Below are 15,636 nucleotides of genomic sequence, written 5' to 3' on the forward strand. Positions count from 1 at the left end.
TTACAACGATTTCTTGGATTTGCGAATTTCTATCGAAGATTTATTTATCAATACAGCCTGCTTACAGCTCCTCTGACCTCTCTACTCAAAGGAAAACCGAAAACACTGCTCTGGACCACTGAGGCTGAACATGCCTTTCAATCTCTCAAAACCGCATTCACCACAGCCCCCTTACTCCAACACCCGAACCCTGAAAAGATGTTCATTGTGGAAGTAGATGCTTCTACAACAGGAGTAGGAGCGGTGTTGTCACAAGACTCTGCTTCCTCACCTAAACCCATGCCCTGTGCATTCTTCTCCCACAAGCTATCTCCTGCAGAAGTGAACTATGATATTGGTAATCGAGAACTCCTGGCCGTTAAACTTGCGCTAGAGAGTGGAGACACTGGCTAGAAGGAGCCAAACATCCATTCCTAGTTCTCACAGACCACAAGAATCTGCAGTACTTGAAAGAGGCAAGGAGACTTAACCCACGCCAGGCCAGATGGGCACTCTTCTTTACTTGCTTCCATTTCCAGATCTCCTATCGTCCGGGTTCGAAGAACGTCCGAGCAGACGCCTTGTCCCGTCTCCATGCCCCGAAATTTCCCACGAAGAACCTGAGAGTATACTCCCGAAAAAATGTTTGTCAATCCCATTCAGTGGGACCTAAATGAACAACTGCTTGAAATGTCTCAACACCAACCCAGTCCTCCAGAATGTCCTATCGGAAAGATATACGTACTCGAAGAATTTCGTACCTCTCTAATCTCCTCCGCACACTCGTCTGTCGGCACAGGTCATCCTGGAGTTAATAAGACCTATTCCACTCTTCAAACTCGATACTGGTGGTCCAACATGTTACAGGATATCAAGACTTTCATCCAAGGATGCATTCTCTGTGCCATGAACAAGAACCCTCGTCACTTACCCACTGGAAAACTCATGCCTCTGCCAGTCCCATAGCGACCTTGGTCGCACATTGGAGTCGACTTCGTCACTGACCTTCCTCCCTCAGACGAGAATACATGTATCCTGGTAACTATTGATCGTTTTTCCAAAGCCTGCAAATTAATTCCCTCAAGAACTTACCCACAGCCTTTGGGACTGCAGAGCTATTGATGGAACACGTCTTCCGGAATTTTGGCATCCCGGAGGATATTGTGTCAGACAGAGGGCCACAATTTATCTCCAAGGTGTGGCGAGCCTTCTTTGCACTAATGAATGTTACAGTGAGTTTAACATCAGGGTACCACCCACAAGCAAATGGTCAAGTGGAGCGAAAAATACAAGATGTCAGTCGTTTCCTTCGTACTTTCTGCCATTCGAATCAGCATCTCTGGAGCCGATATCTCGTATGGGCAGAGTATGCTCAAAACTCCCTTCGACAAACCTCCACGAATCTAACACCATTTCAATGTGTACTGGGTTATCAACCACCATTGTTTCCATGGTCCGGTGAGTCATCTGAAGTCCCCGCAGTTAACACTTGGTTCCAAAACAGTGAGAGGGTATGGAACCAAACTCATCATCATCTCCAACAAGCCTTGAACTGTCAACAACACTTCACAGACATTCACCGCAGTAACACTCCCGAATATCAGCCTGGGCAACTGGTCTGGCTTTCGACCAGAGACATCCGTCTAAGACTCCCTTGTCGTAAACTAAGTCCGAGATACATTGGTCCATTCCCCGTTGTAAGACAACTTAACCCAGTCACCTACCAGCGCTGTTTACCAGCCCAATATCGCATCCACCCCTCATTCCACGTCTCACTCTTGAAACCCCATCATCCACTTGTTTCTGTTCCCTCCACAGACCTAGTGCACGATGACAACCCCCCAGTACCTCCCATTGAAGCCGACCCCATCTATACTGTTAGAGAAATCCTGGACTCCCGACGTCGTAGGGGTCTACTCGAATATCTGGTAGACTGGGAAGACTATGGCCCAGAAGAGAGGTGTTGGGTACCTCGAAGGGACATCCTCGACCCCATGTTACTCACATAATTCCACGAACTTCATCCTGAAAGGCCTGCTCCGTGACCCCGAGGTAGACCCCCACGACGTCAAGGTACTAGGTCCGCTGGCGCAGACTCTGGAGGGGGGGGGTAATGTCAGAGATCAGTCAAGTTCATTGCAGTCCACCACTCAAAGATCACTCTCCCCAGAATTCTAAATCACAAACACCTGGTCATCACTTATCACCTCATCAGCCAACTCATAAAAACACTCACCTTGTATCCAGTCTTTGTCAAGCCTCCAACAGGAACAGACCATTTCTCCCTGAGTCCTGATCTCTCCGTCGATCCTGAAAACCTGAGTATTCTGTTTTCTTACCTGATTCATACTAACCCTATGCACTGTTGTTCTGCCATCTCCAGATCACTTATCCGATTCCTGAACCCTTGTCTGAGATCTGATCAAACCGGCCCGATTGCTCCTAGAAAAGAGAAGGAGTTAACGAACTGATACAGAGTGAATGTTCTACGATCCAAGTCATTTGGATTTCCAGTTGTTCTCCGTGCAACAAACTATCTTCACTAAACCAGCACCTGAAAAGTCACCTGATACTTACGTTTCACCTTCTATACTTGAATAAAACTATATTTGAATCACTTACCTCCGATCTCCTGGTCTCTACCCTGACAAGGGCATGGTCCCAATGACACATACCAAGATTCGTAACAATGTGCCAATGTGTTAATTATTTTACTACAAAATTAAAAATGGCTAACACCCAATATGGCCAACATTTGGTTCCATTTGAACCTGTATGCCCCAATGGTTCTAAAGAGACCAGTTTTGTGATTTTAGGCCAAACTATTCAGAGCTTTTTAGCAAAAATTATAAAATCATATTTCTTGACCAGTAGTCAAGTGGTGCTGTCAAGTGTGCTCAGATATCATCAGGGCATGATAGTTATTACAGTAGTATTCCAATTTTCATTTCAATATGCCCAAGCATTGCCAAGATATTGGTTAACCATGGTGTCCATTCGAGCCAAGAAATCAGGAGAAAAATTATTTTGTTTCTAAACCTTACAGTTCCAAAGTTATTAGTCTGAACATAAGCGCAATTTTAAACTTTTGGTGGTGCAAGATGGTTTGAGGTAGAGACCCCAAATTGGCTATGGTGTATGTACAAACTGTCTTGAATCAGGGTGCCAAATTTCATAAATGTTCAATGGGCTGGCATAGACTTCATTGGCAAAAGAAGAAGCAGAAGAAAACGAACTGAGACAATAGGTGCATATGCACCTTCGGTGCTTTGCCCCTAACAAGTTATTAGGTGTATGCTACTTAGTTCTTAAGTCCTTAAGCTTGAATTAACTGTGATATTTTATTCGATTGACAGTCCTAATTTATATAGCCTTTGTGACTTACCAGCAGAGACGGGTTCTCCCAGCTGAATCTGGTTCCTCTCCACTAACAAAACATCTTCTGGAGTTGTTTTCCCCTTTGCCAAAGTTGCTGATTGTGGGCATTAGGGCTATACATTAAGGATCTATTCTGTAAAGCTGCTTTCTAAAAAACTGAGTTGACTAGATATAAAAGGAAGAGCAGGAGGCAAAGTGATGATAAGAAATGAGCAGAATTTATTGAATAATCTTAGTTGATTCTATGTCAGAGCTTTGACTTCATCTGATCAGAATCAAATTAAACAAGTGCTAATATGACAAACAATAGGAATGTATATTTCTTGCTTCTTATAAGTGCTTTATGACCTTAAAGGCTTGCAAAGGTGATACAGTTATTCTTTCTAGCAGTTACAGAGTAGAGTTCAGGTGCATGTCTACTCTGAGCATCTGAATCAAATGAACACCTCTTGGGATGCTTTAAATCATACATTTACATTTACATTTATGCATTTGACGCTTTTATCCAAAGCGACTTACAGAGCACTTATTACAGGGACAATCCCCCCGGAGCAACCTGGAGTTAAGTGCCTTGCTCAAGGACACAATGGTGGTGGCTGTGGGGATTGAACCAGCAACCTTCTGATTACCAGATTACCAGTTACGTGCTTTAGACCACTACACCACCACCACTCGGAGGAAATCATTGATGTAAGACAAGATAATAACATAATAACATGATCATAACAGAGGTACACCAAAATAATATAACCCGTAAAATTAATGAAGAGCTTTGTTATTTAATTTTGTCATAGCAATCAGATCCATTACATACGACATGTAAAGTACCTTACGACTCATAGTCTATGTCAAGTGCAACTGGACCATTCATTGAAAATCCAATAAAAAATGTCACTCTTGTACCCTGTTCATTATGTAACAGGCTTTTGAACATTGGATATACGTTAACCTTCACATTTGTGACTAATGTGTCTGCCAAGATAAAATTGTTGCGTATTTCACCAGAAGCTCTGTAGAGTATGCCTGTGCCTTTCACTTGCTCCCATGTTTTTTCATCATCCCATTGAGTTGAGATCATCTGCTTTGGTTTCAAGCAACTGTTAATACCCCTCTGTGAAATCAAGCCACGGTATTCGGTCCCATTCCCCAGGTAAAAATGGACAGCTGCCCTCTTTCCACTAGACACATGTTTTAGCTTTTGCGAGTATGACGCCCTCATTTGTGACACAAAACTTGGCAATTCAGGATAAGCCTCTTGCCATAACAATGAAACAGCAATGTAGTGCAATGGCAGGATGTCACTGAAGGATGTGGTGCGTTGGATTATTTGATGGAGTACTGCACAAAGGTTTTTGTAGGGCATGATGTACCGAGATGCAGGGTTGATGTTGGCGAGAATTACATTGGCGTAGATGAAGTTGACAGCATCTCTATCACATCTGCCATCTTCATTGGAATGTGACAGGAAAAGATACTGTTGGATGATCTCTTCAAGTGTTGAGGGACAGTCCTTCTCATACAAGTATCCTAAAATTCCAGTATAGGATTCCCCCTTGTTTCTCTCCAGACATTGCCGTGTCAGCTCAACTTTAAGCACAGTGTTCAAGTGCTGATTTCTGACCATATCACCACTCCAATTGATATTGCAAAAGAGCTCAGTATACTGTAGAAAGCACTGTTGAACCTTAGGCTGTATTAATTCTTTAGGTTTGTCTTTTGAGGCAAAAAAGGGATCTAAATGGACAAAATAATTGCCAAGAACATCAAAATGCTGCCTCATTGTGTGTTTTAGTGTAAGAAGATAGCTCATATTTTCTTGCAATACATCATAATATGGCTTGAGTGCGGGTTCCTTTTGAGCCAAAGTTTGAACATTGATTTGACCAGAAAGGACTTGACCAAGGCGATTGCTCTCATCTGCATGAAACAGTGGTGTCTTTTTCAGGATCTTAATGACTTTAACTGCAACTTGAAGTTCACTGAGAAAGCCAGCAGTGTTATAGGTTTTATAATCATTTCTTCTTTTCAATCGAGCCAAAACCTCTTTGTCTGCAGTTTGTTGTGTTTCTTTGCAAGCTTTTGTTGCAGACTTGACTAATTCAAGATACATCCGGAGACTGTCTGGCTTTATGGGATCATCTTTGTCTCTGCGAAAGGCACACTCGAGCTCTCGCATCTGTATCTGTGCTACTGTGTCACATATATACGAATTGTTCTCTGAAAGGGCTTTTGCCTTTTTTGCATAGGTAATGGCCATGGTAAAGTCCTGTTTTTTTATGTAATGGTACCTGGCAAGGAGCTGGAATATTACGGCATCCTTTCTGTAGCACTTTGCTGCATTGTTTAAAACAGTCTCCTCCATACCTGGAGTCTCCTTCATTATATCTTGGATAAGAGGTGAAAACTGGTCCTTGAGGTACCTCTTCATCAACATACTGTGAACATCTTGCATTAATTTTTGTTTCCCCAGAGTGTAAGCGTAAAAAAGGTCTGTTGTGAGCAGGAGGTTAGTGATTTCTGCCTTTGTCACTTTATGAGTAGTAGCAAGTTTTGCCATACTGCATTCAGCTATTTTTGCATGAATCACTGTCATACCCTCAAAGTCAACATTTGAACGGGCTGGGCATCGTGTCAAAAGAGTGGAAAACTTCTCAAATCCATCTTCGATCTTGCAGGACTCAGTGTTTGCCTTTGTTGGCAGATCAAGAAACTCTTCACATGTAGAGACTGACAGCAATGCATTCCTGCAGTAGACATGCAAGAGGACCAGAATAGAAAAAAGTTGAGCATTTTTGTGTTGAAAGTTGAACCCCTTCAAGGTATTTTCCACAACACGCTGAATATACTCAGATGAAAAGTTTGTCTTCAGAATCATAAACCCATAAAATGTCTTTGTGTTTGTGTTGGTCTTCTTCAACTCCTTTAGCTTTTCTCTAAACAGTTTCTGTTCCTCCTCAGATAAATTGTTTCCAATGAAAACAACATCGTCAGTTCCTTCCATCTGTTCACGGGATTCAACTCTCATGCAGTTGACAAGAATGACTTGGGGAGACTTTGAAAAAATGTTTTGTTTCTGACATTCCTCCTCAATTTGCAGTTGGAGTTTTTTTACATCACAAAGGTCTTCAAAATCATCGATCATCAGCAAGACAGGAAGTTTTGGTTGCTCATTTGTCTCGTAGGTTAGCAGCTGCACCACCTGTTGGGCCACATCAGTGAAATTGTCAGATTTATCCTTTAGCTCTGCACAACGAAATTTATCCTTGAGTGTCCAGAGAACATGCATGGCTAGGGTAGTGCCACCACATCCAGGAAGATGGAAGATGTTGAGGCAGACACAAGCACTCTTCAGATTACGCATGTCTGGAATAATGGTATTAATAATGTAGTTAAACTTGTCTCGTTTGATGAATGGCACTGACCCTGGCTGTTCTGAGAAGTAGAAGTTCCACCAAGACACCTTCCCTCCCTTGTAAAATCTCTCCTCATGTTGTTGTTTGTCCTCATCTCCTCCATCGCACTGGTTTACACAGAGAACTCTCAACGTCTCTAAGGTGTCCTCTGCCTTCTTTGATAAGACAACCTTACTGCCACCACCGCAAGGCAGAAAGCGGCTTGATTTGCGATTCTCTGACCACAGACTGAGCACAGAACCATTGATCTCAGCAAAATTTAGCTCATAAATGCATCTTTTAGAGATGTCAACTCCATATCGACCCTTAATGAGATCCTTCCAGTAGGTGTATGACATTTCATTGTCACAGATGCATAAGATTTGGTGTGTTCCATTTAGCTCCTGTAAAAACATACTGAAGGTCTCAAGCAAAGGATCTTTTCCATCAATCACGTGATTTAACAGCAGGAATATGACAAGGAATTTCTTGTGGGGCAGCACATCTTTTCGGCACAGGAAAGAAACAACATCACGCACACAGGATCCTTTCTCGGTCAACCAGTTATCAACATCAGCAGGTTGGTCTTCCTTAATGCCTCCATTACAGAAGACCCAGCTTGTATTTTTGGTCAGCTTTAACTTGTCTGCAATGTCTTCAACTGCCCCTGTGATTTTATATTGAGCCGGTAAATGAACATTAGTGATTCTGTCTTCAAACAGCTTATTCAAGCCATTCTCAGCAGACTCTGGATCAAAATCTAAAACAGCCATTAGATTCATGTAAAGAAGGAAATTCAGGTTTTCCAACTGAACTGGATGGGACTTGTTAGCGACTACAAGGTATCGCTCAAAGTGTGACCTATCCAAAGATTGGGACCCTCCTGTTATCATCTCACATAGTTTAGAACCTTGCACACTGTCTTTGACATCAGAGAGGTGCTTTTCTTCAGCATCTTTCCTCAACTGAGACAATTGTGGCATCGCAGCAATGTATTTGTCATACTCCTTTGAGGAATTGGATGCAAGAAGATTCTTACTGCTGCTGCCTTCTCTTATGAAAAAAGACTTGCCATCGTTCCACTCTGCACCTTTGGTGGTTTGCTTCTTTTCTTCATTTTTGTCTACTTCATAAGTATTAAAGTAATACTCTTCACAGACAATAAAGGATGGCTCTATGTCTACCTCAATAACACGCTTTCCTGTGGATGTCATGTCAGCTTTGAGAACTTCAACAATTCGGGGGGGCATAATACACCTCTTTGCTATGATAACATACCTTTCCTGTTTGAAATGTTTTACAATTGCATTTGACTGGTTTCTATCAAAAATGTCTGTGTTTGGGACACTAATACCCAGAATTTGTCCATGAGCAAAGTTTGGTGCGTCTCCCACTCCAAAATGAATGGTGCCATTTGTGCGGCTGTTCATGCAAGCTGCTGCAAATCTAATGACTTCATAAGTGTATTTCTTCATCATGTCTGATATGCTCTCAAAGTTGTTACATGCTTTAAATTCATGGCATGGTTGTATGTAGTCTAAAGTTCCGCTCTCAGTTGCATCAAAAATAATGTTTTCCTGGTATCTATGAACAACATTAAATCTTTTGAAAGGGTATGGTTTCAAGCTACAAGACTGAGTCACCAAGTTATTAGGCTGCGGAGTCTTTTGTTTCAGGAGATCCCTGTTGTGAATGATCAGCTTTTTTGCATTCATTGAAAGGCCTAATTCTGTGAGTTCAGACTTTTCCAAAAGGAAAAGACTATTGCCACAAATTTTCTCCTTATACAAAATCTCTGCATCTTCTTTGTCTACTTTTATTGTGAGCAGCCATTTTCTCACATGGTCTTTATTCCAGCTGTTGACCTCCTCCGGAAGTTCAGATGAAAAAGTGATCTCATCTTCATTGTTCTGAAAGAAAGTGAACAATAGCAAATAAACAAATTAGATAAAATTGTTGTATGATATAAAATCTAAAAGGTTTTTTATCCTGGGGGACGTACACATTTAATAGGCTGGGGAGAAGAGCAATAAGTCTGACAAATGTTTGTGGAAAAATATTGAAAAGGAGGACCCATCAAATACTTGAGAGCATGTTATAAAAAAAACAACAACTTTAAAATGGCAGTTATCAAACCGCTTATTAAGAAGTCACAGCTTGATCCTGGAGAACTGGCTAATTATAGACTTCCGTTTATGTCAAAAATACTAGAAAAGGTATATGTTAATTCGTACAGAATTTCAGTCAGGATTTAGGCCTCATCACAGTACAGTACAGAGACTGAGTTACTAATGACTTCTAGTGCTTTTCGATCTTAGTGCTTCATTCGGCACGATAGATCACAACATTCTCTTGAATAGTCTAGAGAATTATGTTGGCATTGTGGAATTGCATTAGCATGGTTTAGGTCCTATTTAGCAGACCACTACCACTTTAATTAAGTAAATGAGCTATTGTCAAACCAAACAAAAGAAAAGTATGGAGTGCCACAGGGATCGCTGAATAGGCAGATCTGGGAGATGGCCGCATTCAGGAAGCCATAGGTGGCATTCCTGGACCACCAGGGTGGACATTGTCAGCCCAAGTGCACACGCCGTGACCTTTGTCACCCAGAGCATGTAGGCTTTGGAGACTATGTAGTCCTACAGGCCTTGGAGGGGAGTCCCGAGCGACTCATCCAGGTGCTGACATTTTGCGGGCACAAATGCGCCGCAACCACCTTATCCAACTGAGGAATCGCGGCATATCCCTCCGCCGCCCCGCTGTCGAGGGTAGTGAGAGCGGTCGAGCTGAGGAGTTAGGTTCAGACAGAAAAAGGTGTCCCCCATGACCTTGTCAGCTCAACGTGCACCTAAAGGAAGAAAGGGACCGGGGAGATGGGGCGTGGCCGTGAGTGGTGCCTCGAACCCAAGAACTAATCATCGAGCTCAGGGAAGCATGGCGGTCAGCTCCGCATTGGTCTCAGACTGGGCAGGCACACCCGAGGGTGCTAGCCCAGTCGAGGCCTCGAGTCCGACATCACCAAGGTGCTCTCTGATGCAGCAATCAAAAGCTCATCCATTTCATGAGCTCCAAAAGAGGTACTAGGCTGGCACTGACACAAGCTGCCTGTCTCATCCCAGAACTGGACCGGAATTAATGAGTGTACTGGGGAATGAGCAGTCCGCAGGGGATTACCCGGCAGAACCGAACACATTGGAGCCCCCAAATCGCCTTCAGCGTCAACCGGGCTGGCCTCGTACCCGTAGGTAGAAGGTCTGGTGTGGGGGGCGGCTGAAGTGGCTTTCCCCTGGAAGAAAGAAAGCTGTGACCTCAAAGTTGCAATGGCCATGTTCTCACAATGAGAATCATCCACAAATGCTTCCTCAACGTGATTACGGCCCATACAGGTGAGGCAACGATCGTGGCCGTCATAAAATCTGCATCCAGAAAATACACAAAGACGGAAGGTCATCTTTAAAAAGACTCTTCATTAGAAAGACTTTAACGTCAATGTGTTTGCTCTATTAGAGGAAATATACTATCTTTGCAGGAATATATATATACTCTTTTAAGCTGTCGAAGCGCCCAGGGGCATACTCTGCAGCAACTACTGCAGAAGGAGAGAAAGCTGATGAAATGTGCCATATATCCAACAGCAATTCACTTCTTTAGAAGCGAATGTTCCGACAGAGAAGTACAGCTGTCTGTGAATCAACTGCTTAGGCTCTGAAGAAAAAATCTGAATGAGTGGTTGCAAGCCATCTCCTTTTATACACATATGTCCAGGGGAGTGGCATGCAAATGGGTCTCCCAAGAGTGACCCCTAGTGTCACTACATCGACACAATGTCGAGTGCGTGACAGATAGGGAACCAAAGCTTGCAGTACCTCAAATGTATTTGTATATCGATCGTTCTAAAAAACATTTATTCTTTTTATGATTCTGGATTGTCATCTTTGGTTTACTACAGTTACTTTTTTTATGTAAAATCACAGAGATTGTTATAGTATGACTCTTGAAAGGGCATAAATGGAAGGCTTGTGTAAAATTTGCAGTTCAGCATAAATGGGAAGTGTTTCTGGAATCACTAAGTGTATTTTGAATGGTTAATTTAGTTGCTGAATCATTATATTGTTGAAGGTTCTTTAGCTAATTATTGCATATGGTTAATTTAAATAGCAGATCTTATGGTTCCATAAAATGTCATCATGAACGACAATTATAGTGTTTTTTGAGTTAAAGGAATATTATGGATTCAATACAAGTTAAGCTCAATCAACAGCATTTGTGGCATAATGTTGATTACCACAAATAAAATTGTTGACTCGTCCCTCCTTTTCATTTAAAAAGCAAAAATCTGTGTTACAGCGAGGCACTTACAATGGAAGTGAATGGGGCCAATCCATAAACATTAAAATACTCAATGTTTCCAAAGTGTAGCCACAAAATGTCTAGGTTACGGATGTAACCTCCGTTCCCTGATGGAGGGAACGAGACGTTGTGTCGGAGAAGCGACACTAGGGGTCTCTCTTGAGCACTGAATATACCTCTGAAAAAAGGCCAATGAGAAGTTGGCAGCTAGTATTTGCATACCCCGCCCCCGGACATAGAGTTCATTCAGGATTTTTCTGAGGAGCTGGAAATGGTCCGGCCACTACAGCGGCTCGGCTCAGCCACGTGGCCGGGAAGACGTTGGTGAGACGTGCGGACATTGAGACTGAGTCTAACTCCATGCCGAGAAAGGAGATGCTCTGAACCGGGGTGAGCTTGCTCTCGGTTGACCTGAAGCCCCAAGCAGCTGAGGTGCCTGAGCACCTGGTCTCTGTGAGCGCATAGTAACTCTCGGGAGTGGGCCAGTATGAGCCAGTCGTCAAGGTAATTGAGTATGCGGATGCCGGCTTCTCGGAGTGGGGCAAGAGCTGCCTCTGCGACTTTCGTGAAGACGCGAGGGGACAGATACATGCCGAAGGGGAGGACTTTGTACTAGAACGCCTGGCCGTCAAACGCGAACCGCAGGAAGGGTCAGTGTCGCGGCAGAATTGAGACGTGGAAGTACGCGTCCTTCAGGTCTACTGCTGCGAACAAACCTAGATGCCGGACACTTGTTAAGATGTACTTTTGCTTGAGCGTTTTGAACGGGAGTTTGAGCAAAGCCCGGTTGAAAACTCGCAGGTCCAAGATCGGTCATAAGCCGCAGCCTTTCTTGGGTACAATGAAGTAAGGGCTGTGGAAACCCTTCTCCATTTCGGTTGGAGGGACAGGCTCTATCGCGTCTTTGAGTAAAAGAGTAGCGATCTCCGCGCGCAGGGATTTGGCATGTTCGCTGTGTACTGCTGTAAAGAGGACGCCCATGAAAGGGGCGGGGCCTGGCAAACTGAATTGTGTAACCGAGTCGGATGATCCTGGCTAGCCAGCGTGACAGGTTGGGAAGTGAGAGCCACGCATCCAATCTCCGTGCTAGGGGCACCAAAGGGATGAGTATTTTTGACGTACCCGGCGGGGCTTTGCAGCGGGGCGGAGCAGGTAGTACGCCGTCGGGAGGCGAGGACGCGTCCTGAGGCTCTGATGCTGAGAAAAGACTCGAAGCACTTACCTTGCTCCGCATACAAGGCAGGGGGCGGGTTTTAAACTGGCCCCATTCACTTCCACTGTAAGTGCCTCACTGTAACCTCCATTTTTGCTTTTTTTAAAGAAAAGGAGGGCCGATTTGCATTTTAATTTGTTTTGTAGTTATCAACATTATGCACAAATGCTGCTGATTGACCTTAACTTGTATTGAACCCTGAATATTCCTTTAGATATGAGTTGTTTCAATTGGTGTAGTCTTGTTTCAGTTTTGGAATAAGGAAATGTTACACGAAATGACAACAACACTGTCTAGACCATGACTTTCATACATTACATTTCTAAATACTGTTGTGTTATCTGATAAGAAAATACACTTGTGTATTTTTCAGTACAACTAAAATGCATAAATATGATTGACAATAAAACAACACCATCAACGGCATTAAATTTAACATAAAACATACTAATAAAAATGAGGAGGAGAGTAACTATACGCCAACATGTATATTATAATACAAAATAGTGTCTCTCCATTTTGATAGATCAGTCATAACGCATTCCAATGCCATGATGTGCAAATCTTCAAACTTTCACCTATATGTCTAATAGCTTGTACAAGTTCAATGCAATGTTAAACCTGAAGTTAATGCAACGTCAACAGGCTTCCAGTATGAATGGCGGGAACAGTAGATCGAATTTATATTTGATGTGCAGACACATTTAAGTAACCAAGTGTAAATGTAACATGTATATATAATTGAATAACAATACGATCAATTAAAATGCAGATGCAGATTTGCAGTTAAAAAAAACAACCTAAAGTTAGTGAGTGAACTGCAACAAAAATATAGTAACACATGGAATACAAAGAATAACTTTCCTGTGTCCTTACCTCCAAACTTCTTGAGGTTGCCATAATGGAATGGACAGCTTGCTGGTGATCACTTACAGCTTAAGATCTTAAGGGCAAAAACAATTAAACATGGCATCATGCATGTACTATAACTGATCATAGCAACATTAACTTTTATATCAATTATAATAATAAAGTTGAACAAGTTAAAGCACTAAAATTAGCCTGACTTACCAAATCAAGGGATTGCTAAATCATTTGTGCTGTTCATACGTTTTTCAACCCTGTGCGTTTGGATGTTTCATGTTGTCACCTGAGTAGCTTCACACATAAAAAGAGGAAACTATTTAAAAACGGTTTCATTACATTAAAAATGTAATGAGGAACTAAGAAGCCAGATAATTTAATATGAACACTGGCAGCCAAAAGTTTGTAATAATGTACAGATTGTGCTGTTATGGAAAGAAATTGGTACTTTTATTCACTGAAGTGGCATTCATCTGATCACAATGTATATTCAGGACATTAATAACATGAAAAATGACTATTACAATTTGATAAAAATGTTCAGATATTCTTAAACTACTTCAAAAAATCCTCCATATGCAGCAATGACAGCTTTGCAGATCCTTGTTATTCTAGCGGTCAGTTTGTCCAGATACTCAGGTGACCTTTGACCCCACACTTCCTGTAGCACTTGACCTTTCACCCCACACTTCCTGTTGCACTTGACCTTTCACCCCACACTTCCTGTAGCACTTGCCATAGATGTAACTGTCTTGTCGGGCACTTCTCACACATCTTACAGTCTAGCTGATACCACAAAAGCTCAATGGGGTTCAGATCCATAACACTCTTTTCCAATTATCTGTTGTCCAATGTCTGTGTTTCTTTGCCCACTCGAACCTTTTCTTTTTGTTTTTCTGTTTCAAAAGTGTCTTTTTCTTTGCAATTCTTCCCATAAGTCCTCCTGACTCTTCTCTTTACTGTTGTACATGAAACTGGTGTTGAGCGGGTAGAATTCAATGAAGCTGTCAGCGGAGGACATGTGAGGCATCTATTTCTCAAACTATAGACTCTGATGTACTTATCCTCTTGTTTAGTTGCACATCTGGTCTTCCACATCTCTGTCTGTGTCCTTGTTAGAGACAGTTGTGCTTTGACTTTGAAGACTGTAGTTACAGCTTTGTATGAAATCATCAATCAATGATTGACTGACGAGTTTCTAGAGAATAATTAGCAATTTATCATGATTACACAAGGATAAGGTGTTGGATGATGCCACTGTCTAGATTTGTTCAAAAATAACTTTTTTCATATAGTGATGGTGTTTTATACATCAGTAATGTTTTTACAAAACAGCTAAATCTGTCCATTATTCCAAACTTTTGGCCGCCAGTGTGTGTGTATATATATATATATATATATATATATAGAGAGAGAGAGAGAGAGAGAGAGAGAGAGAGAGAGAGAGAGAGAGAGAGAGATAGATATATGGTGACCTGAAAATGTGCCCATCAGTTCTACTCATAAGATTATTTGCAAATGAACCCTCCTATTGTGTTATATTGCAGTTGAAGGACTGGAAACATATTGAAGGAGAACATTTACGCAACAGTTTACATGGGCTAACAATAAACAAATCTCTTCCAGCATTTCTTGGTTAATGTAAATGATACTGTATGCACTATATAATACATTTTTACATTAAGTTATCTCCATATAATGAATGCACTATCAACTAATGAACAATATTACATTTATAGTCAATCAACATTTACCAAGATTTATATGCTTTTGATCATGCTATACATAAAGTGTTACCAACAACACTAGAATAATTAAACACCCAGTTCAACTAGTATGAATAAATTAAAGGTTAGCTATAAGACAGAGTCATTCATTCTTTGTGGTCAATGGACCCTTTTTACATTTCTGGGCTTGGAACGAGGAAGTGAACTAAAGTAGGGCACAGTTTTATAACGGTGAATGAGAGATCACAGAAAACAGCATTTTATGCTTTCCCATTTGCACCAATAGCAAAAGAAGAAAAGAAATCTAATATTATAGTTCTATGACTTTTCAAGAGGAAAAAAGATCAAGTCTGTGTAAAGGGTCAAATGGCAAATACTCAACTGGAGCAAAAATATAAAAGTCTCATCAGTATTTGCATGTCTTTCTGATATTCTTTCACTCAAGTCCCATTAAAATTACAGTCAAGTCATATGCGAGCAGACTCAGCCGAGCATATTATGAATAAAAAATATTCTTATCTCACATGCCTTTAGCACAGCTTAACAATGTATTACTATCAATGCACCGTATTGTCTAGTTCACAAAAGATTGGCTGATTTACAATAGTCCAGATATATATTCAGAAGGCTTTTGTGTGTAATTCTGTGCATCAAATTAAAGAGTTATAGCAGCTTATATTTACCCCCAAGTGTTCTTACGGGAAGGTTGAAATCCACTGTGAAATTGAAG

General features: G+C 41.6%; 1 protein-coding gene across 1 annotated transcript; it reads right to left on the reverse strand.

The window, feature by feature from the left end:
- Window positions 1-3,559: 3,559 nt before the first annotated feature.
- On the reverse strand, window positions 3,560-15,636 carry LOC127648276 (sterile alpha motif domain-containing protein 9-like). The gene is made up of 4 exons (XM_052132864.1): window positions 15,590-15,636; window positions 13,387-13,473; window positions 13,192-13,258; window positions 3,560-8,659 (listed from the first exon to the last, which is right to left on the reverse strand). Exons 3-4 carry the CDS (start codon window positions 13,213-13,215, stop codon window positions 4,187-4,189), a joined length of 4,497 nt encoding a protein of 1,498 aa, XP_051988824.1. The 5' UTR covers window positions 13,216-13,258; window positions 13,387-13,473; window positions 15,590-15,636; the 3' UTR covers window positions 3,560-4,186.

Source organism: Xyrauchen texanus, chromosome 8, assembly GCF_025860055.1.
Source record: "Xyrauchen texanus isolate HMW12.3.18 chromosome 8, RBS_HiC_50CHRs, whole genome shotgun sequence".
NCBI lineage: Eukaryota > Metazoa > Chordata > Actinopteri > Cypriniformes > Catostomidae > Xyrauchen > Xyrauchen texanus.